Source organism: Ceratotherium simum, chromosome 22, assembly GCF_057802395.1.
Source record: "Ceratotherium simum simum isolate JZ-2026a chromosome 22, ASM5780239v1, whole genome shotgun sequence".
In the NCBI taxonomy this organism is placed as follows: Eukaryota; Metazoa; Chordata; class Mammalia; order Perissodactyla; family Rhinocerotidae; genus Ceratotherium; species Ceratotherium simum.
In genome coordinates this window covers 13,456,146-13,479,700 of record NC_141921.1, presented here as the reverse complement: position 1 = coordinate 13,479,700, position 23,555 = coordinate 13,456,146, and the positions used below count along the sequence as shown (strand labels likewise).

The 23,555-nt window shown below is 46.8% G+C and overlaps 3 protein-coding genes across 4 annotated transcripts; 1 reads left to right on the top strand and 2 right to left on the bottom strand.

Annotated features, from left to right (window-relative positions):
• Nucleotides 1-1,396: 1,396 nt before the first annotated feature.
• CCDC163 (CCDC163 homolog) lies at nt 1,397-7,216 on the bottom strand. The gene is made up of 7 exons (XM_087447081.1): nt 4,097-7,216; nt 3,841-3,968; nt 3,649-3,730; nt 3,301-3,487; nt 3,123-3,187; nt 2,762-2,829; nt 1,397-1,695 (listed from the first exon to the last, which is right to left on the bottom strand). Exons 1-7 carry the CDS (start codon nt 4,407-4,409, stop codon nt 1,588-1,590), a joined length of 951 nt encoding a protein of 316 aa, XP_087303207.1. The 5' UTR covers nt 4,410-7,216; the 3' UTR covers nt 1,397-1,587.
• Nucleotides 5,118-11,850, top strand: MMACHC (metabolism of cobalamin associated C). Of its 2 annotated transcripts, XM_004442018.3 has the most exons (4): nt 5,118-5,202; nt 7,216-7,410; nt 8,157-8,309; nt 8,778-11,850. In XM_004442018.3, the coding sequence occupies exons 1-4, from the start codon at nt 5,122-5,124 to the stop codon at nt 9,195-9,197; spliced, it is 849 nt and encodes a 282-aa protein (XP_004442075.1). In that variant the 5' UTR covers nt 5,118-5,121; the 3' UTR covers nt 9,198-11,850. The 2 variants fall into 2 exon arrangements, with proteins under 2 accessions (XP_004442075.1, XP_087302170.1); XM_087446044.1 differs by lacking the exon at nt 8,157-8,309.
• On the bottom strand, nt 10,743-22,045 carry PRDX1 (peroxiredoxin 1). Its single transcript, XM_004442019.3, has 6 exons — nt 21,938-22,045; nt 19,587-19,703; nt 17,493-17,646; nt 16,795-16,917; nt 16,320-16,450; nt 10,743-11,099 (listed from the first exon to the last, which is right to left on the bottom strand). Exons 2-6 carry the CDS (start codon nt 19,690-19,692, stop codon nt 11,014-11,016), a joined length of 600 nt encoding a protein of 199 aa, XP_004442076.1. The 5' UTR covers nt 19,693-19,703; nt 21,938-22,045; the 3' UTR covers nt 10,743-11,013.
• Nucleotides 22,046-23,555: the final 1,510 nt, after the last annotated feature.

Below are 23,555 nucleotides of genomic sequence, written 5' to 3'. Positions count from 1 at the left end.
CTGGATGGGAAGTTTTATTTTTTTGAACAAGTTGTTTGACCCAAGTCTGATCACTACCATTCCACTCTCAGCAGTCTCCCTAATGCTGAAGGATCGCCTCATAGCTATTCAGGTGTCAAAGGCCCACTCTTCATGACCTGTCTGCTAGTTAGGCCAGGACTTTGAATGCACCCCATAACAGGAAGTAGTTCCTGCCCTACTCACCTCAGCCTTTTATTATGCTTTTATTTCAGATAACTGTCTTCTCTTCTCACCTAGACTGAGCTAAGAGACTGAAACCTTTACATGGGCCCACTGCACATCTTAGCTCAGGCAAATACAAACCAGGACTGATATATATTATGCTCAATAAACATCCATTTAGGGGATGAATGGCATTATCTTTTGGCTATAAAGTCATGTACCATGGAACAATGCTTCAGTCAATGACAGACCACATATATGACAGTGGTCCCATAAGATTAGTACCATATAGGTTAGGTGTGTAGTAGGCTATACCATCTAGGTTTGTGTAAGTACATTCTATGGCATTCACACAATGACAAAATCACCTAACAATGCATTTCTCAGAACACATCCCCATTGTTAAGCAACGCATGACTGTATTTAGCAGTGGGAAAGACTCATGAGACCTCAGAGAGATGCTGCTGCTTCTAAGGAAATCCTGGACTGCACTATCTAGAATACAAAGCCCAGGTAAGGAGAAAGTAAAGCTGCCCTTAGTCTACCTATACTTTCCAGAGAGCAACCAAGTGGTGGAAGGATCAGAACCAATAGCCACAAGGCATTTTTTAAAATATAACAGGAAATATCAGAGTGTATCACTCCTAGTAAGAATAAGTATTGAATCATGAAATTTATTTCAGTTAATAAATATATACATGTATGTTTACTAGTCAACAATGTAAACTGTATTTCTGAATGGAGGTCGAGGTCAAGGTCAAAAAATTCTGAAAGCCACTGGATTAGAGGCAGAGACTGAAAGAATAGGGGCCAGGGAGGAGACTGCTACAGAAATGCAGGCTGGGCTGCTGAGGATAAGGAGAGGTGGAGGGCCCGGAGTGAGCCTCAAGAGGCAGAAGCTGGAGACGAGGAGAGGAAGCCTCCTATTGCCCAGGTCCAGGGCCCACCAGAATGTCTTGCCCTCCTCTGCATCCCCACGGCAGTACTGCCCCAGAGCACTGTCCTACCTCATTCTACCCACCAAAATGGGATCTCCCATCTCCTTCCAAGTTCCACTGAGCATAGGGCTTACATTCAGAAGGTACAGTTATAAGTGTCTATGAACTTGGATTTCAGAGAGAGAGGTGGCAGGAAGCAGTCAAGTAACAGGAGGAAGAAAAGGGATAGCTGAGTCTATCCCATGTGGGTGCTTATTCACAGAAAACACATCAGGGAGGATTAAACCATTTTATTTTACTGCAGTTGGTGGGCAGGGATGGGGAGGCAGTGACAAGCCACAGGAGGGAGGGCAGATACCCGCTAGATCAAGAGGGGAGGGGCAGGGGGCCTAGAAGCAGGGCCTTGGAGGAGAAAGGGAGCAAAGGAGACTTCATCCTACTACTCTTACAAGTCCTTAGAGGTCACTCAGGAGCATCTTGGAGTCCTTAAAGGATAGGTCCTCCTGCTCAAGGCTATGGGCCTGGAGCTGAAAGTTGCTGGGCTCCAGGTTAGAAAGGGTGCTCCCCTGGAGAACTAAGAGAAGAAAAAGAGAAAAGAGAACAAACCATCAGCAAGCACTGTGATACACACAGAACTAGGCCCTGGGTCTGTCCGATGGGGAGAGACATACAGACCTGACTTGGGAGAAGCAGCAACAGAAGTTGATGGATTCACAAAGAAAGAGGCAGCAACTCCATTCTACCCGGTGCCAAACAACTAGGCAGCTGACATCAAGGCACCATTCAGATTCAGCCTCCCCCAAAACTGAGATCCCTGCCCTGACCCCCACCTAGCTTCCTTAAAAGTTCCCAGCTACTGTTACTGTCCAGAAGACTGACTTCAGAGCTGGATGAAGAAAGAGACATGGCGAAGGTGGCAGCCAGGGGCAGCTTAGATTGGAGGATGTGAACGGGAGTCCTAGAAAGGGGAATAGAATCAGAGGCAAAAATGGTGATGGTGGGTCAAGGGGGCCCTCCCAACACAGAACTGCACTACTTCCTGAGGCCGGGACTCTAGTATCCTCCCCCTTTATCCTCCAAACATATAGAGGTATGTCAGTGACAAGTAAAGAATGCCCAGTACTGCCCTTATGGGCTGTAACCCGGATACTCATACCACCCCTACCAGTCCACGTCAAATCTAGGATCCCCAACGCCTGGCCTCTGTGAGACAAATCCCTTCCACTGCCACAAGCACCCACAGCCCCTGACCTGAGGAGGTCGTTCTCCTGCTGGGCATCCTGAGCCTCTGTCCTGGCAGCCTCCAGAGCGTGACCCTTGCCCACCTGGACACTTTGCAGCTCCTCCAACATCTGGCAGACCATGGGCCCAGGTAGGACCAAACCCCTCCCTCTCCAGGAGGAACCCCACGATTGGCCTCTTCCACACACTTGGAACCCTCATGTTGGATAGTTTCTCAGGGCCTGGAGCAGACAGCTTGGGAAGAAGAGCTTTGGAGGGAGGTGGAGTCAGCACAGGGAAGAGAGGAATAGATAGGGGTGGGAGAGGGTATCCTGGCCTACCTGCAGAACAGGACAGACAGAAAAAGGAAGGGGCCTCCGCGGGGAGAAATGAAGAGATAGGTCTGATCCTGGGCCTACCTTCCAGCTGCGGAGCTGAGCTTGCCGTCCCTCAGCCATCTGTTTCAGCAGCAGCTCCTGGTGCTGGCCTGCAGATGAAAGAAAATAAGGGGGCTGTTCTCCAACTTCTTCCCTTCCCCTCCCTGCCTTGTGCCCAGCCTGGTGCTGGAAACTGAGACAGAAGCATTCTGGTCCAGGTGTTGGGAAGCTTCCAAGCTGACTAGGAAGACTAGACTCATACCATCAGAGGCACGACAAAATACCTGGCCAGACTTCTGAGTAGCTTAAGTAGTCAGAGCTATGACCACTTACTGAGAAAGCGAGAAGGCTTTCCAGAAAAGGGGACAGGTGAACTCATACCCACTCCCAATCTTTTACTTACTCAGCTGGTTCCGCAGCAACTTCAGTTCCTCCCGCACAATCTCTGACTCCTCCCACAGCAGTTGCCTACAAGGATAACAGCAGTGTCATTCTAATGCCAATCAACAAGCCCAGAAGAGGCTACCAGAGTACCAGGAGTTCAGAGGCCTGAAAAAGGAGAGGTCTTGCCCATCACTTACTCATTCTGCAGCTCTTGGTGAAGGCCACTGGTAGCACTGCACTTTCGTGGTCCTGTCTGTATTTGGGCTTGGGCCTGTTCCTGCACCTGGCTTCGAAGGCCCTGCAGTTCCCTTCTCAGCCCCTCCAGGCGTTGCTCCAGGAGGAGGGCCCTCTGCTCTGGGGCCCCCTGCAGCAACCTTAGTGATGCTATAGTGGGACAAGTTGCGGGTCAGCCCCTCTGAAAGCTTCACACATGAGCCTAGAGACTCCACTTGCAAATCAAGACACAAGCACACATATAAGTGTGCAATAAAATTGTATGCATGCATATGAGGATGTGTGCATGAAGAAAAGAACTGGCCAGATACCTTCCAAGGCACAGATCTGGTACTTCTGCTGCTCTCGCTCTTCCAGTAGGCCCTGCACAGCCTGCCTTAGCATCTCAGTTACCTACCCAGGCAGAAACACCTATGAGCTACTGTGTAAAGGGCTTCCCCAACCCCTGGTATCCTCGTCTCACACAAACACCACACATACACACCTAGGATTCAACGCCTCACCTTAGCCTGGGATTGAAGCTGGGATCGGAGAACAGTAACTTCATGCCAGAGAGAAGATGCACTATGGGCCTCAGCCCAACTCAGCCTCTCTGGGACAACAGGAGTCTCTAGAGCCAAAGGCTGTTGTGCTCAGACTCGTGACTGGGGAGGCAAGTGATGAGGGGAAGCCCAGGTCCCAGCCAGGTCTCCAGCTGAGGGAATAAGGAAGGGACAAGAGCAAGGCTTATCTGTGTGGGGGGAAACACGTTTGGTCAGCAAAGGAAATAGCTGGAATTTGGAAGGAACTGTGGATGGTACAGGCACTGGAAAAAGGCAGATCCTGGAAAGAGAAAAGGCTGGGGGGTAAAAAAAGGGACAATACTTACCTGCGGTGGAAACCCCAAGCGGATACAGCTGCTGCTACAAAAGACACAAGTGCACAGGCCAATGAGCTCTATATTAGAGTCCCTTAACCCACACCCCCAAACCGGGGGCCTCAGGCACCCCCTCACCTTAATCCTGGCCACATTTCTGTCAGTCGCTTTGAGAAGCGCGTCGAGCTGCTCAGACCAGCTCAGGCCTCTACTCATAGCCTGCGGCAAGGGTCTGGCTGCCTGGCGTCTTGTGCCCTTGCTCTCCCAGCCCAGAACACCCGAGGCACAGCCCAGGAAAGGAAACAACGTCAGATGGAAAACGGGGGGTGGGGATGCAATATTAAGGGTAGGGATGCAATATCAGACCAAAAGTGAGCCTCTGGGACTAATCAGGGGAGCGGCGTTCTTGGGGAACTGGGGGAGAAGCAGGATACTCAGATATGCAAATATCAGGTGGGAGTTCAAGGTGCCGAATCCTGATCTAGACCTCCCCAGATCAAGGACACTGGCGCCATCATGCCGAACCTGTGCCAGCGTCTACTACCGCCGCCAGGTTCAAACCCTCGGGCAGGCCGGGCAGGTCCGACTTCGGACTGGCTGCCGCAGCGCCACTTGGGAAACTGAGTTCGCCTCTGGAGGAGACAACCGGCGTTGGAGGCTGCCGAACTACGTTTCCCTGGAAGCTACATGGGCAGTCACATCCCCCCTCTTGAAGCTTGCCGGGAAACCGAGTCTTTCTGATTCTGTGGCGGTTGTCTCTAAGGACCAAAGGAACTACGTATCCCAGCATGCATCGCGCAGAGCTATCGCTGTGCCGCTGTTGGTCCCAGTAGTTCTTGGGAAATGGAGTCCAAGTACCTTGAAACTTAACGGCCCAGGTTGTCCTTGAGACTCCATTCCCCAGCAAGCTCAGCGTGTAGCGTGCGCTATGGAGCCTCAAGTCGCAAAGCTGAAGCAGAAGATAGAGGACACGTTATGCCCTTTTGGCTTCGAGGTTTACCCCTTCCAGGTTGGTTTATCCTTCTTGCGGTACTAGGGCAAGGTGTATGAATGGCCTCGGTGCCACCTGCGTGAGGCCCGGGAGCCCTCTGATTCTTCCCGAGCTCCTCTGGCCCCGTGTCCATCTGATCTACGGGGACAGGATGTCAGCGGGAGCTTGGGTTAAAAATGTAGAGAAGCAGTCTCACGTTTGTCCTTTTACCTCCATATAATGCGGGATTGATGAATGGGAGACACCGTGTGATCAGGAACCTTGTGGTTCTTTCACCTACATAATTTACAGGAAGAAAGGGACCGGCAGGGCCAAAGTCACTTTGGAAGCTTCCTGAAGTAGTTATGAGAGGGCAAGGCCTGGAAGGTTTGCATGGCTAGGATTTAGGTCATCTGAGGAGAGAAGGGTATACCTGGTGTTGAACAAGCAATTGACTGGTTTGTTCCATCAACCAACAGAAGGATAATTCGTGATGTTGCCAATCACCAGCGCGTGGCTGGGCATAAAAACTCTATACGCCTGCCTGACACACAAGTCTGGCACCACCACCTACCCTTGTTTATATAGGTCCCTTTCCCCCTTATCTAGTGACCGCTGCCCTGAGCTATATGCTTGGACACAAAGCTAAATCAACTCAGCTTGAGCCTTAGCCTGATGCTTAAGAGCCCACTCTCACCCTTTCCACTGAGTGGCCCACAGCAGTGCGGGGAGATGATACAGACAAAGAGGTAGGTTGGGTCTAGCTTAAGAGGGAAGGCTTCCCAGGAAAAAATGGAGTTGAGCTATATATGAAAAGATAGATTGGAAGGAAGGAGGGTTATGTACATCCCAAATATCAGAAGCAGCTTAAGTAAGGGGGTGGAGGTAGTGGTGGATGGCAGGTATGGGGGAGAATGAGGATGCCTATCTAGTGGGTCAGGTGGACCTGGGTAGTGGCAGCTATTGTACTGAACAGAGCCATCTGCAGCCCTGCCAGTCATCCTAAGCTCCTGCTTCTCCCATCTCCCCAACCCACACATCCAATCAGCCACCAAGACCTTTAGGAATCTGTCTCCTGAATCTCCCAAATCCATTCCCTTCCATCCATCCCATCTATGGCCTGGTCCAGGCCACTATTTCTTGTTTGGATTACTGCAATAACCTCCTTGCTGTCATTTTTTTTTTTTTTTTTTTTAAGATTTTATTTATTTATTTTTTCCCCCCAAAGCCCCAGTAGGTAGTTGTATGTCATAGCTGCACATCCTTCCAGTTGCTGTATGTGGGACACGGCCCCAGCATAGCCAGAGAAGCGGTGAGCGCCCGGGATCCGAACCCGGGCTGCCAGCAGCGGAGCGCGTGCACTTAACGGCTAAGCCACGGGGCCGGCCCATCCTTGCTGTCATTTTGCCTCCAATCCATCCTCCACACTGCAGCAGATTGATTAATTCTTAAATCTGCAATGGCTAGCCCCTCATTGTCACCAAACTAGACCCATATTCCTTAAATTGGTATTCAAGGCCAGTCACAATCTCAGTCCTACTTGATTTCTCCAGCCTTTTCTCCCTGCGCTCCCCTCTACAGACCCTTCACTTCTATCGAACTAGACAATTTGCTATTCTCCAAATATGCCCTGTACTTTTTGCCTGTCTGTTTATGCTGTTACCTCTATTTAGAATACACATCGGATTCCCCCTCCCTACATTAGCCTGTCACTTTCCTTCTTAGCCTTCAAGATTCAGCTTCCAAGAAGCCTTTTCTAATTCAGAGGACCCTCATCTGGCCCTGTCACTGTGTTAATCACAGTACAATCAATTTCTTTTTGTTTTTAGTTGTTCATGAATTCTCTGCCTCTCTATTCTAACCTCCTTGTCAAATTAAGACAAGTCCCCCATAAACACACATCACACAGCATCAGTAGAAATTCACTGATTGAATGAATAAGATGGAGGCTGGGGCAAGATACATGAGGCCTTGAATGCCAAGCTAAGGTATGGGCCTGGGTAAGGCCTAAGCCTGCCCTCCTGCGTGACCTGAATTTTCTCTCTGTTCCAGGTGGCATGGTACAATGGACTCCTGCCTCCAGCCTTCCACCTGCCCCTGCCAGGACCTACCCTGGCCTTCCTGGTACTCAGCACACCTGCCATGTTTGACCAGGCCCTAAAGCCCTTCCTGCAGAGCTGCCATCTCCGACCACTGACTGACCCTGTGGACCAGTGTGTGGCCTACCACTTGGGCCGTGTTAGAGAGGTGAGCAAGGCTCATATTTTCCCCCAGATTCCAAATCTGCAGCTGCTTCCAGCTCTTCCAAGCTCAATGCAGGATCTAGACCTACCTAGGGCTAGGAGCCATTTCCCAAGTAGAAGGATATCCTAAAGCCAGCCTTGACATTGTGATCTCTCCCCATTCTGCCTCCTCACCCCAGGTCCAGTCACCTTCTTCTAGCAGCCCCCGAAGTCTGAAATCAATATCACTCACCCTACACTGATGGGCAACTATATGAACCTCAGACCAGACTTCCCTTGGCTTTCTAGTGAAATAGGAATAAGCCGAACATCCCCCAGGCATCTCTCACCTGTCTGCCCTAGACCTGGAAGCTTTATGCTGTCTTTGGGGCCCTTTGAGGACCGAACAGTATTCCCCTGCCACACACTCACATGTAAACATACATATGTACACATACACTGGGTCTCCCCAAAGGGGGGCCATGTCTTCCCCACACTGGGACTCTGGAAGGCAGAGCCAAGTCACCCCTCATAATGGAAGTTTCTGAGGAAGACCTTGTGTGTTTCCCTTCAAACATGGGCCCTCCTAGACAGAATATCATTTTCTTCACACTGGAGCTCCCCCCATCCCCCTCCAAGTTGAAGGTCACATTCTCCCTTCAAACATGACTTCCAAGGACAGGACCATGTTAACACAAATTAGGCCTCTCTAGGACAAGGTCATGATTCCTCTCATGCTGAAAGGAGCTTCCGTCTTGTCCTCTATCCCAGAGCCTCCCAGAGCTGCAGATGGAAGTCATCGCTGACTATGAGGTTCACCCTAACCGGCGCCCCAAGATTCTGGCTCAGACAGCAGCTCATGTGGCAGGGGCTGCTTACTACTACCAACGACAGGATGTGGAGGCTGACCCCTGGGGGACCCAGGTCAGAGGCCAAGTGTGAATGAGTAGGGACTGAGAAAGAAAATGGTGAAGGCTGCTCAAGACATCAGGTCCCACATTCCTCCACCTCCCCTGGGTAAAGTAGTTAGACACAATCCAGGACAATGGGGTCCCCAGCCCAAATGCTTTCTGGAGTCTACCTGGAGACACATCAGGTCAGAGAACTTGTCTCTTCTTAAAACCCTGTGTTACAGGATGGAGGCTGCTGAGCAGTTAGTTACTAGACCAGCAGTGAAACTTGGAAGTTGATTGAGGCCCAGCTCAAGGAAGCCTGCCTCATGGCCAGAGTGAGCTCATGAAAAGGGTTGTCCAGAAGAGGGAATGGGGGCTGGCCTAGCCAGCCACAAAAGTGACAGAGGCTTACACATGGAATCAGTGTCTGTTGAGAAGTGATGGTAGTTGGACTTGGTGCCTTGGTGACCTCCATGACATTTCTTTACCCTCTTCCCAGCACATAGCAGGTGTGTGCATACATCCCCGATTTGGGGGCTGGTTTGCCATTCGAGGGGTGCTGCTGCTGCCAGGAATAGAGGTGCCACACCTGCCACCCAAAGAGCCTCTCGACTGTGTACCTGCCAGAGCTGACCGAATCACCCTACTTGAAGGCTTCAATTTCCATTGGCGTGACTGGACTTACCGGGATGCCGTGACACCCCAGGAGCGCTACTCTGAAGAGCAGAAGGCCTACTTTTCCACCCCACCTGCCCAACGCTTGGCTTTGTTAGGCTTGGCCCAGCCCTCAGAGGAGCCTAGCTCTTCATCCCCTGAGTTTCCCTTTACCACCCTCACACCCAAGAAGCCTCAGAAACCCAGCCGAGTCCGGGGCTGGGTCAGCCCCAGGGTCTCACCACCTACCTCCCCTGGCCCATAATATTCTTCTCCCTTGTGGAATCCCTATTTATGATACAGTGGTACTTGCTAAAACTTATTTGGCTTTGGCAAGGCAAGAGGTTTTATTTTGGCTAGAAGATTATTTTTGGTAAAAGAATTATAGTAGACATCTTCAATTAAGGTAACAAGGCTCAAAGAAGTTTAGTCAAGACACAAATCAGAGACCAAGGCTGATCCAGAATTCCCACCTGTTTTGGAATATGGGATTATTGCCTGTTACCATTTCTCTGCAGTGCTCCAAGATGCTGCTTATTAACTAAGGGGCAACTAGCCCCTAAGTAATGGTACCTGCCTCACTGGTTTAAGGACGGAATAAATAGAAACAGAAAACAGAAACAGCCTGGCATATAGTAAGCATGTGTAGGCTGTTATTATCAAGACATCAGGTCCCACATTCCTCCACCTCCCCTGGGTAAAGTAGTTGGACACAATCCAGGACAATGGGGTCCCCAGCCCAAATGCTTTCCGGAGTCTACCTAGAGACACATCAGGTCAGAGAACTTGTCTCTTCTTAAAACCCTGTGTTACAGGATGGAGGCGGCTGAGCAGTTACTAGACCAGTAGGCATCCTGTACTGCTGCTGTCTTGTTTATCTGAATACTGGAGGGGTGGGTAGACTGGGGAAGCTGATAAAAGTGTCTGGAAGGGCACCACATGATACACAGGATCCTTAATTCTGAATCTGCCCTAGCCTGAGGGCCCACGAGGAACCCACCTTCTCCCGACACCCTCCCTCAGGACAATGCTATGAATGAGGAGCAAAAAAGGAGTACCCTCAAATCAATGCCAGGACCCAAGGAAATCGAGAAATACTCAGCACTGTCCTTTTGATACCAAAAGCCCTACCCTAAAAAAACCAGCCCTGTGTTTGCCCCCACCTCCCTCTTTGAGTTCCAAAGGTACAGAAGCCTCTAATTTTGATCTTTTACAGAGCCAGTACCAGACATTTATTAGAAAAGGCCAAGCTTCAGGTTCTCATGCAGTCCTCCCAATAGTGTAAAGGTTAATGTCCAAGAAATCTCACTGGGGCCTTAACCTGCAACCCACCCTACAGCATAAATTGCAGTGCCTTGGCCAATACTATAGCAGGTCTCGCCCTTCTCCCTCAGATATGGTGAAACAAAATGTCAACACCTTGGTTCAGTTCCATTCCGTGTCTACTTGCATTTCCCCTCAATATAATTTCCTGATTCTAAGGCAGCTCTCACTCCTTATTTTCCCCTAAAAGAGAGAAAACGGGCCAGCCTGGGGGCGTAGTGGTTAAGTTCACGTGCTCCACTTCGGTGGCCCAGGGTTTGCAGGTGTGGGTCCCCGGCACAGGCCCACGCACTGCTTATCAAGCCATGCTGTGGCAGCGCCCCCTATAAAGTAGAGGAGGATAGGCACGGATGTTAGCCCAGAGCCAATCTTCCTCAGCAAAAAGAGGATTTGGCAACACGTTAAGCTCAAAAAAAGAGGGAAAACAAAGAGTAAATTCCTCTTATAATCAAAGGCTAATGCCCCCTAAAATGAATAATCAACAAGGTCTCAGTTCAAGTTTAATAGAAACTACAAAAGATCAAAAGTGATGCCCCACTACTGCACACATCAGTTGGCCTGCCCCGCAGCACAACTCAGGCCATTCCCTCCAGAGGAAGGAAGGCTGGCCTCCCCAACCCCTGCAGGAAAAGCCTGTCCTGTCCCATATCATATCTGGGTTGAGTCTAAGGTCTTGTATTTTAAGCATGACAATAGTACAACAAAAGAAGTTTCGTTTCGGCTGCCCACTGCAGCCTGGCCCTAAAATGGCCCAGTGCTCATTTCTGTTTAGAGAAATATTCTTTGCTCTTCTGGACATCAGGCTTGATGGTATCACTGCCAGGCTTCCAGCCAGCTGGGCACACTGCAAGAGAAAGATACTACTAATTAATAACCTGCTCAGTGGTGAGCTCTACTCTCCTCCCATGGACAAATGGATACCTCAAAACCAAATTTTAGCCCTAAAGAGCCTGAACACTCAGGCACCAAGAAGCCTACCCTATAGTTGGAGATCATTCAGCCTTTTAGTGGAAGGCTAACTACAAACATGTAATTTAATCCTCACCATAGCCCTAATACTATTATACCTAATTTATTCATGCAGCACTTGAAATTTAAAGAAATTAAGTAATAGCTTCAATTGTATATTCTAAAAATAATTTGTCTAAGGCATATATGGCAAAATATTAAGATTTGTTAACAGTAGATAGGTAAATGGGTATTCATATGTTCTCTGTAATGTTATGCATGCTTCAAATACATCTTTTTAAAAATAAATATAAATGCTTCTCAAAAAATGGTGCTGGAACAGCTGGATTTCCATATATAAAATGAGGTTGGAACCCTACTTCACACTATATACAAAAAATTAACTAAAAAATGGATCAACGCCCTAAATATAAGAGCTGAAACCATTAACTCCTTGAAGAAAATATAGGGAGGTAAAACTGCAAGACCTTGGATTTGAAAATGTATTCTTAGGTATGATACTGTAAGTAAAAGCAATAATAAAAAACAGATACACTGGACTTGATCAAAATTAAGAACTTTTGTACATCAAAGGACACTATCAAAAGAGTGAAGACAACCCACAGAATAGGAGAAAACATTTTCATTATTCATATTATCTGTTATCTGATAACAGATATATAAATATCTGCTTATATACAAATAAACCCAATTCAAAAATGGGCAAAGGACTTGAATAGACATTTCTCCAAAGAAGATACACAAATGGTTAATAAGCACATGAAAATATGCTCAGTTTCACTAGTCATTAGAAAACACATCAAAACCACAATGAGATACCACTTCACACCCACTAGGATGGCTCTAGTAAAAAAATAAAGTGTTGGCAAGGATATAGAGAACCCACGGTATTGCTGGTGGGCATGTAAAATGGTGCAGCTGCTGTGTTCAAGAGTGTGGCAGTTTCTCAAGAAGCTGCGAAACATAGAATTACCACATGACCTAGCAATTCCACTCCTATGTATATACCCAAAATTGGAAACAAGGACTCAGATACCTGTTCGCCAATATTCTAGGCAGCATTATTCACAATAGCCAAAAGGTGGAAACAATCCTGTGTCCATCAACAGATGGATGGATACACAAAATGTGGTATACAGAGTGGAATATTATTCAGCCTTAAAAAAGAATGAAGTTCTGATACATCCTACAACATGGATGAACCTTGAGAAACCTGAAAACACAACGCTAAGTGAAAGAAACCAGACATAAATGGACAAATGTATTATTTCACTTACATGAAATATCTAGAATAGGCAAATTCATAGACACAGAAAATAGAAGTTACCAAGGGCTGAAGGGAAAGGGGAATGGGGAGTTTACTGCTTAATGTTTACAGCCTATTTAGGATGATGAAAACGTTTGGGAAATGCATAGTGGTGATGGATACACAACACTGTGAATGTAATTAATGCCACTAAATTGTACATGTAAAATGGCAAATTATGCTACATATATTACTACAATAAAAACTAATTAAAAAAAAACAACTTAAATGACTTGCCCTCATACCCAAGAGAAAAATAAGCTAAATAACTGACAAAGCTAGGACTGTAAACCCATTAACACTAAGCTGTTCTTCCCTCCGGCAGCCCTTCAGAGATCTGAAGGCAGCAACCAGTCTGCCTCCACAGTGTTCTTTAACTGGATAGCCTGAAGTACAAAGCACTAAGGACCTCCCCAGATGGCCATGCTTGTTGCACTTAGCAACTGCCTTCTACCCCTTGGTAACCAAAGGTCTGAGCTTGACTCAAAATCACATATTTACACAGAAAGCATAGCCTTCAACCTTTCCCTACAATCTTGAGCTAGCAATGCTCCTTGGGCTAACCTGAAGAAAGTGAGGCAAAGAACAATCTCTGATTTTCCACTTCCATTTGCTATTTGTCTGCTACGAGACATGTAGTCACCCAAGTCCAGTAATGGAGCAGCAAAAGTCTCACTTGCTCAAGTGAGAGAAAGAAGTCACTTTTGGTCCAAGGATGTCACAGCCTCAGATGTTAGACTGCAACTAGCTGCCTGGGAACAAGGTATGGATGGAACAAGCATTAAATGGCAGACCCAGCTGCCATTACTTTCCTGAAATCTCCGTCAGATTGTTACACAGTTATTGGTCTCAGTTATTGGCACGAAAGGGTTAAAACACAGGTCCTAAGTATAAACAAGCTGCAGAGAACAAAGCAGCATGAAAGCAAAGACCAGGCCAGAGCCAGCCAGAAGTCTGGCAGTAGGTGCTAAAAGGGAACTGAAAAGATTCTCTATCTAGGAAGAAAACATAAAGCTTTAGAACAGCCCAATTACAAATCATGACACAAATATAGGAGGAATAACGAACAAGAAAGAAGGACCTTGCCAACTTAGTCTCCTTGCCACTAAGGCCTCACAGTACTTAAGACCATACTAGCAACTAGTGACAGGACAGAAAGATTCACACTTGGATGTTTCACTCATACCCAACAGTGTTGCTTTTTCAGAATCAATATGGAGCCCAGCAGAACTGGCTGAATCCCACATAAACCAGCTTTCAAGTGCAGCTGAAGTACCATGACTCTCCAAGGAGAAAACGACACCAGTCATGGTAACCTCAGTATGAGAGTACTAACTTACCCAACACAGAAGGCCCTAAACAATGACTTTTTCAGCATTGTAATTACCTAAAAAAACAGAAGGCCTTTGAATTTGGATCCCAGTTCCAACATTTATTATGAGTAAATGCTGTATTTCAATATTGGTTTATTAATCCTTAAAAATAGGAATGTAGGATATACAAAAATCATTATGTTGTACACCTAAAATTAATGTTATGTCAATTATATCTCAATTAAAAAAAAAGAATGTAGGGTTATTCGTCAAATAAACAACACATGTAAAGCACTTCATATACAGTGCTTGGTATTCATAGGCTCTCAAATGGTAACTGTCATATTATAAGCCATAAAGGGCTGCACCCAGAAAGCTGTGCCTGTTCTAGTGGGATGGGAAGCAGCAGAGACGAATAGAGTCTGAAGAAGCAAGCTTCAGAGAGTTATGAAAGCTTGGGTTCAAGAGTCTAGCCTATATATGCAAGGTCCTAGGAAAGTCCAGTAAAGGGCCGACTTTGCCACTCCCCAGCTCCTACACTTAGTGCTGAACCTCACTCCCCACCAGGGGGCACTCTCAACAGCTCTCTGCTCCAATTCACCAGGGTGACAACCACACATGCTTCTACAAGTGGTGCCTTCTGGTATCAATGCTCACCGATTCCTATTAGCCTTCCACTCTAGCCTAGCTAGCACTTTTGGGTCCCCCCAAAACAGACACCACTAATACACTCTTAACAACTTCTATCTTCTTTAAATTGCAACCTCAGAGCTGAAATGGGCCTTAGAAAGGTAGTGTGGGGCCGGCCCCGTGGCTTAGCAGTTAAGTGCACGTGCTCCGTGCACTTAACTGGTGGCCCTGCACTTAACTGGCGGCCCGGGTTCGGATCCTGGGCGTGCACCGACACACTGCTTCTCTGGCCATGATGAGGTGGCGTCCCACATACAGCAACTAGAAGGATGTGCAACTATGACATACAACTATTTACTGGGGCTTTGGGGAGAAAAAGGGGAAAAAAAGGAGGAGGACTGGCAATAGATGTTAGCCCAGGGCTGATCCTCCTCACAAAAAAAACAAAAAAAAGAAAGGTAGTCGGAACTATTTATATTCTAGAGAAAGAAAATAAGATGTAGTAAAACAAAAAATTTGTCCAAGTCCACCTCAACATTTGATCTGATATCAACAGCACTTGATCACAATTATCTTGTCCTCAATTACATTAAGCTTGGGGTGAGGGTCAAGATCTCCTCCCCCCACATACCCAGCACTTCCAGCCTCAGGAGCTGAATCCTTTAAACTCAGTTGGGCTAAGGTTGTCTCATTCCAGTAACAACTACATCCCGGGGGGGAAACAAAGTCAAAAAGCTACAGCCTTACAAAGTCAAAAGCTGGGATCAAGTAGTTCAGTACTTTATCACAACACTGCAATGAGAATACATAGAAAAGGGCCAGCCCCGGTAGCCTAGTGGTTAAGTTCGGCGTGCTCTGCTTCAGTGGCCCAGGTTCAGTCCCTGGGTGCAGACCTACGCCACTAGTCTGTCAGTGGCCATGCTGTGGTGTCAGCTCACATACAAAAAAAAGGAAGACTGGCAGCGGATGTTAGCTCAGGGCGAATCTTCCTCAGCAAAAAAAAAAAAAAAAAAAAAAAAACAATATATAAAGACAGAAGTACTAGTGGTGGAGTAATAGGAAAAGAAGGGCCTACACTCTAACAAATGCTAGATAAACACCGTTAAGTTGAATCTGCTCAGTCATGTTTAGATTTTACAAGGACAGACTCACAAAAACATTATCTTTGACCCCGAAACTTCTAATGAAGAACCTTGACATTTCATCTAGAAACCTTCTAGCCCTAACCCTTACCTCTCCTTAAATTTAAGTTTTTACATTAAACATTTATATAATTTAGTATTTGGTGACTAATTCTTACAAACACAGCAACCGCATTGTACAACAGTATGGGTTTTTAAAAGATAGAACTGTGTATTAGCTCTATCTGCCTATTGTCTTTGGTAAGTTATCTTAGTCCTATCTTTATTTTCTAAATTTCAAAACTGGTCATATATTATCGTTATCTTTTAAAACCCCAATAAAACAAATAGGGACTATAGGAATTAAGCTCTTCTCCCAATAAACACTTGTCAAGGATGGCATGTTTTATCTCTGGATGTGACCCTTAACCCGTTTGTTTTACCTTTATACTCCTATGAGATCCTCCTACGCTCCTTTAATAAGTTAAATCTGCAGCAGTGAGTGATTCTAAATGAGCAGGGCAGAAGCTGGGAATATCCAGTTGGAACAAAAAGCCTTTATATTCTCCTCCCTGAGCTTTTCCATCACCCCACACCCCCAACAACCCACTATAATCCAGAGACTTCAATTTATTGAAAAAATATAATCACTCTTTTCTTACTGAGTAGACTTAGTTCCTACCCACCACCATTCTGTTTTCCTGCCACCAGGCAGATTGGCTTACCTTCCCCATGTTTGTCAGTGAACTGGAAGGCCTGAACTAGTCTCAGAGTCTCATCCACTGAGCGGCCAACAGGGAGGTCATTTACAGTTATCTGCCGAAGGATACCTTTATCATCAATGATAAAGAGGCCCCTGGGAAGAAGAGATTGAAGGTTTGAGGGAGGCAATACAGGTTTAGAAACTGCTTTGTTAGAACAGAAAAGTAATGAAAATAGAAATGGGCTGGTTTCCCAGACCTGCACTGTCCTTGCCCTTAGCGAGGAGGCCCCTGCATAAAAAATGAAATGAGACCATCATGCTGTATAAACTTCCACAGTGATGCCTGTCAATTATTTCTCAACAAAACTGGGGGAAAAGAAGAATGAATTGAGAATGGAGTCTCTACAGATCAGGGCTCTACCTCTCTCCAAATCAAAGGCCCTCAGCCAATCAGATAATTCTCCTGATGAATGTCAGCCCCCCAAGCAGGTACATACCTGAACGAGATGCCTTCATCAGCCTTTAAGACGCCATAGTCCTGAGCAATGGTGCGCTTTGGGTCTGATACCAAGGGAATGTTCATGGATCCCAGTCCTCCTTGTTTTTTGGGTGTGTTGATCCTACAGCAAAAACCACACATACAATCACATTCAAATCCTTGTGTAGGGCCGGCCCTATGGCTTAGCGGTTAAGTATGCATGCTCTGCTGCTGGCAGCCCGGGTTCGGATCCCGGGCATGCACCGACGCACCGCTTCTCCGGCCATGCTGAGGCCGCGTCCCACATACAGCAACTAGAAGGATGTGCAGCTATGACATACAACTATGTACTGGGGCTTTGGGGGGAAAAATAAATAAAATTATTTAAAAAAAAAAATCCTTGTGTAGCAAAAGTACTAACTATATTCCTTCCCCTTTTCCAACATTCCTAATCTAACTTGCCCAAAAAACTAAAAACTTTTTCCAGCAGTAAAGTGAATGACAGTTAAGGTCACCAGAGTACACTCAGCTGCAACCCAAGCTGCTTTTCCTCTGCTGCCAGGTAATAAGAGAGCAACAAGAGAAGTCAGAGCCTTTGCACTCCCCTTTCCTGAGGAGTCAGAAGCCAATACTTGAGAAACTCTACTGCCAAAGCCTCCTAGTCCCAGTTGCTGCTTAGTTAAACAGTTCATATGCCAAATGAACCAAAAGATTTACCACGCCAGATGACAGAAGTGAGAATCCACAGAAGCACCAATCACTTGGCAGTTGAGTTTCTTAAATTCTTCTGCCCTATCACTGAAAGCAATGATTTCCGTGGGGCACACAAAGGTGAAGTCGAGAGGGTAAAAGAAGAACACAACATATTTTCCTGGAGGGGAATAAAACAGTTACAAGTTAGCCTTCGAAACAGATTTCCTTGCTTTAGAGAGAATGAAAACCTAAGGACATTTTCCTATGGAAAACAGAAGCCCTTTGAGGTTGATGGCAGACATAACAACTGCTAAATGCCAAGATGCTCAACATGGATGTCTCTTTTAGCAGCTACTTTCAGAACCTCTTGCAGCAGAAGGGCCTGCATGAAAACAAGTTCCTTCCAGTTCCATGCTTTATTTTCCTGCTTCCATAGTAGCTGCCAACTACAGAACAAACACTGTTCAGTCTGATTTTGATCTTCTGTGGGTAGGTAAAATTAGCACCAACACCAAATTCCCTACTGAAGAAAAGCAAAAGCAAGGATGCAATTATCTACTGGATAGCCTAACGGCAATGCTTACAATCAGTGCCCAGAAAGAGCTGAATTGCTGGATTCTCTGCTACAGCCACTAAGAGACCAACAAGAAATCAGAAAGTCACTCAGATTACCAAATGAAGTAGATCTTCAACTGGCCAGGCAGCCTCTCACCATACCTAATGGGTTGAGCTATTGGAACAATTCCAAATATTCATTTATTTCCAGGTAGCAGCCACGTTTGAAAGTCAAAACAAGCTACTCCTTTTCACACTCACTTTGAAAACCAAATCACTAGAAACTTACTCATCTAAATAACCTCTCCAGGGCTTTGCCTAACAAGCACTTTGAAGCCTCAGCAGGTCAAGCCCTGGAGGGCAGAGAGCAGCTCTTCCTAAACCTCGTGCCTTTACCCTTGAGCCAGGGTCACCTCTCTGTGGTGATACTTACCTTGTTTGAGAGGAGCTTCCCTCCATAGGGCCCCACTTACCCGTTCTTATTCCAACCAAGGAGTGTGATGTGTTAGGAAACCTAGTCACTCGTCCTACCCAAAAGCAGACTGCACTAACTGAATACTATACCACTAAGAAAGGTATACTTGAGGGGCCAGCCCAGTGGCTTAGCAGTTAAGTGTGCGCGCTCTGCTGCTGGTGGCCCGGGTTCGGATCCCGGGCGCGCACCGACGCACCGCTTCCCCGGCCATGCTGAGGCCACGTCCCACATACAGAAACTAGAAGGATGTGCAACTATGACATAGAACTATCTACTGGGGCTTTGGGGGGGAAAAAAAAAAAGGAGGAGGATTGGCAATAGATGTTAGCTCAGGGCCGGTCTTTCTCAGCAAAAAAAGGAGGATTAGCATGGATGTTAGCTCAGGGCTGATCCTCCTCACAAAAAAATAAATAAATAAATAAATAAAAGTAAATAAAAAAAAGAGAAAGGTATACTTGACATCTGAGCTTCAAGTTTGCATTCCAAGGAATCAATATCCTCAATTGTCCCACAAGACCTAGCTGCTCCAGGAATGCAAGGTAAAGAAAGGAAGAACTTCATTAGAACTTGCCAAGTGTCTGCATGAAACTAACAGAAAGAATAGTTGTTCCAACTGTGACATCAACTCTCCCTTGTGGGCAAAACAGTCAAGACGCTCTGCCTAATACAGCAGCTGTGACACACACAGTTCACAAACTGAACTGAAAAAGCAGTGTCACAGCTCCAAAGACTTGAGCTCTGAGACTTTAAATCGTTGAAGGCCTCTTACAAAAAGATCATGAGAATATCATCAATAATACAATTGAAGAGGAATACTGAGAAAATAATTGAGCTAATATATCCAGGCATAATGAAGCATGTGCTTTCTCCAAAAGTAGTCTGGACCTAGGATATCTAACCTGTGATCACTGTTGATAATCACCACTTCACTTCAACATGAAGGCAACAGCCTCCTACCCTTAAAGTCCTTGACCTGGAAAATATAAATCATTCTGTAATCAAACATAACAGAGACACAAAAATTGAACAAGCCATCCCTAGATTGTAAAATAATTCCATTTTAATGAACCTAATGTAATTACTCTTACCTTTGTAGTCAGACAGGCTGATATCTTTGAACTGACCATCTGGCATAACAGCCGTGGCTTTGAAGTTAGGGGCAGGGTGCCCAATTCTGGCATTTCCTGAAGACATCTTGCTATCAGCTAAAAAAGATAAAAGAGAAAACAAATTATAAGCAAGGGGGCCAGCCCAGGCGTATAGTGGTAAAGTTCATGCTCTGCTTCAGCAGCCTGGGGTCCACGGGTTCGGATCCCCGGTGCAGACCTATGCACTGCTCATCAAGCCATGCTTTGGCAGTGACCCACACACAAAACAGAGGAAAACTGGCAACAGATGGTAGCTCAGGGTGAATCCTCCTCAGCAAAAAAAACAAAGAAAAAGAAAAAAAAAGAAGCAACTCTTACTTTCCTAGATAACCAGCACCCTCCATCTACTTAGAAATTTAGCTGTAGAGCTAGCCCCATGGCTTATCAGTTAAGTGTGCGCGCTCCGCCAGTATTGGATCCCGGGCGTGCGCACCACTTCTCCGGCCGTGCTGGGGCCGCGGCCCACATACAGCAACTAGAAGGATGTGCAACTATGACATACAACTATCTACTGGGGCTTTGGGGAAAAAAAAGAAAAGGAGGAGGATTGGCAATAGATGTTAGCTCAGAGCCGGTCTTCCTCAGCAAAAAGAGGAGGATGAGCATGGATGCTAGCTCAGGGCTGATCTTCCTCACAAAAAAAAAAAAAAGAAAGAAAAGAAACTTAGCTGTAGAATAAAGTGGTCCGGAATACGTGACTTCCATATTAGTAAGAAGCCTAAGCTGAGCTTTCCAATTTTTGAAACAAAAACAGATTTTACACGGCTCTGAATCTCAGCTTTTGTTTTCATTTAAAAACGGCAATTTCTTTATAAAGTAACCTCTATTACTTTTCCCGAACCGTCATTCGTGCAATGGCATTTTCTTCCGTATTTTCACTATACAGAAGGGGGGGGCACGGGCAGACAGACGACACACCGACAACTCTCAAACCCCAACGCACAATGCCACGAACACTGAGTACCTGACCCCCTGTAGTAGTCATGTTCCCCTTTCCCTGGACCGTGCCTCCATCTTCCTTCATAATGTGGGAGGCACCCTTGATCTTTCTGCAGGTAGACATGCGCCAGAGCACAAACTCTAAAGCCAATCCCAACTCTCTGAGAGGCAAGACTAAGATTCTGGCATCTGCTCAATTTCAAATCTTTAGGTGTTGTGTTCAAGCCCTACAAGCGTTTCAAAAATGAGTTTCTGACCTCGGGGCCAAGATCCTGTGGCAATAATATGTACAAGAACTGATTTATTACTAAAAAGCAATCTTGCACTGGATTCACCAGGTCAACACCAAGATAAGGAGTTAACATTTAACCCAGTAAGCTATCGGTTTGAAAGCTCCAAGAAGCTAACGTTCCAAGTCCCAAAGTTTTTGTTTCATAAAACGACAACCAAAAGAAACGCTGTGACCATCGATCATCGCAAACTTTTTACTGCTTAACATCTTTAATAACAGCAACAAAATCAACCAGAAAGGCACGCTGCAACATGGTGACCAAATATAGTTACCCTAACATGAATAGCCTCCTTGCCCAAACTTGCTTTTTGCCAGGTGTCCCCAGAGCCACTAACGCCAGCCAATCGGGAGAAAGGCTGGTGGACTTCCAGCTGGCGTTGGCCTCCTCAAGGAGCCTGCCCAAGAGCTTCCCTAGTGAAAGCCACTCCCCGAAACCCCACTTCAGGTACTCTCCTGCCACTCCCATCAACACCCCAACCTGAGCACTTCGGAAAGCACCAGCAGAAGAGTACCCAGTCTTCATTGAGGACATTTGGGATCACCACAAACCCTACGCTGCAAATGGAAAAATAAAGACAGGGGAAAGGAATCCGAAGCTCCACAGTGACTTACGGGTCGGGACCGGGAACAACCTATACCCTTAACACACGACAGACGGGTAAGCCTCAGGTCAACTTCCAGGTCCCTTCTAGAAACTTCCCGAACCCGCCACGCCCTGCCCGGCAGGAGACTAGTCCCGGGGACCTCACTACCACCAGCCCGCTCTGCCGCCACGCCAAGCCAATCAGCGCCCTCTGCCCGGGTTGCCGGGGAAAAAGGAGATTCGAGTCGACATTAGCCGCGGGGTTCAACCAGGTCCGCGCTACCACAAGGGGGTGGGGGGGAACGTGAGGGTGCCCATACGGCCCGACCACTCTCAGGCACCAGGCCTCGCTCTGTCGCCTCCCCCAACACAGCGACCCTAGTTGAGCCGGGCGGTCTTCGGGGAGGAGGAAGAAAAGGCCACCAGCGGACCGTGGGGCGCTTCGCTCCGCCGAGGCCTCGCCACCCACATACTCACCAGTTCCTACACAAAAACCACCAAGACCAGTCAGGAAGAAGATGCGCGAAGCACGCGTGAGGCGCTGCCTTTATAGCCTGTAGGGCTCTCGCGAGAGTCAGAGCGGGCCGGGGGTGCGGAAGGGGGAGCGAGGAGGGGGATCTGGCTCCAGCTCCGCCCCGACCCTACCCAACACGCCCCGCCGGAATGACTCAGCTCTTTCCGTTGCGGTGGGGCGGGCTCCGGCGCCGAAAGTAGCAATCCCACTCACCGCCGCCAACGGTTGGGGTCGGAGCGTCTTGACCGTCTCCAAACCCAAACGCCTCCGTTAATCCGAGATCTCTGCTGGGGGGGGGGGGCCCTGCGCGCCTTGCCCTCAAAGCCCAAACCAGGGTAAGGGCCCTCGCTGCTGCCCACGGAGGACCACGTCAAACCACACCAAGCCCTGAGAGCTGTCTATGCAAATATTTCTCAAATATTCTGCCCCGGTCTCCGCAGCCTCTGCCCTAGTGCTGATCCTCAGTAACCCTTAGTGCTTAGACAGCCTCCTTTATTGTTCTGTCTGATAACAGAGTTGCTGCTGCCCATCTCCCATCCATCCCTTTCACTGCGTCTGGAAGAAATCTCGCTGAAATCTGATCATGTCACTCCTCTGGTTTGTGGTTAAAAAAACTAGGGCTCTGTAGTCAATTTCCTGAGTTAAAACTCACTGTTTTATGTGTGGCCTTCAGGCAAAAGTCTTAATCCATTACCCTTGCTTTTCTCACCTGTAAAATGGTAATATCATTAGTTTTGTGTTGAGATCATCTCTGTAGCTTATTTAGCACAATACCTAGCTCTTATTATACATTAGAAATGTTAGCTATTATTATCACTGTAACTCTTCCTTGCTCCTAGATTGTAACACCCAAAACAGTGTGTAGCTATTTCAAGCCTTCTGAAGAACCTGCTCCCTCCTAGCTGGCCAAGAGAAATGTCTTTAAAGACTCAGCTGAAGCATTACTTCCTCTGAAACAGTTCCTGAACTGTTCCCATCCCCAGAATTCCTCTGAAGCTGTTCTTTTCTCTCATCCCCAGAATTGACCGGCCCCTGCTTTATGCCCAAACAATAGCCTGTATAGCCAAAAAAACTTTTAAGGTGTTTTACTTTTTTATATGTCAGCCTCTCCTTGCTAGACTGACTTTCTGGAAGGTAGGATTTGGGTCCGTCTCTGTGTACCCAAGTCACAAAAGAGCATATAAAATAAGAGCATTTAATAAATAGTATTATTGTGACCAGGAACCAGGCAAGGAAAGTGTTACAAGAATCTGATCAATACCTAACATAGTCTGTCAAATGTTTTCCAGACAAGGAGAAAACTGAATGTGCTGTTTTTCAGAGGTTGATGTCCCGGTTTTTTGTAAATGTTGCCATCCTACAGTGAAACTTACATGGTTGCCGCAAGACCCTTGCAGTTTGCTCCAGCTTCAAGTGTCCAAAAGTTACCATGGACCTGTTATGTAATGACATGTTCCTTGACCTCATTATGTAATGGCATGTTGCATTGAACTCATTGTGTAATGGCCTGCACATGGGCCCTGACTGAGCCCAGTTGTTACACAGATGTGACATATCTTCTGCACTCTGGTGCATAAAGTC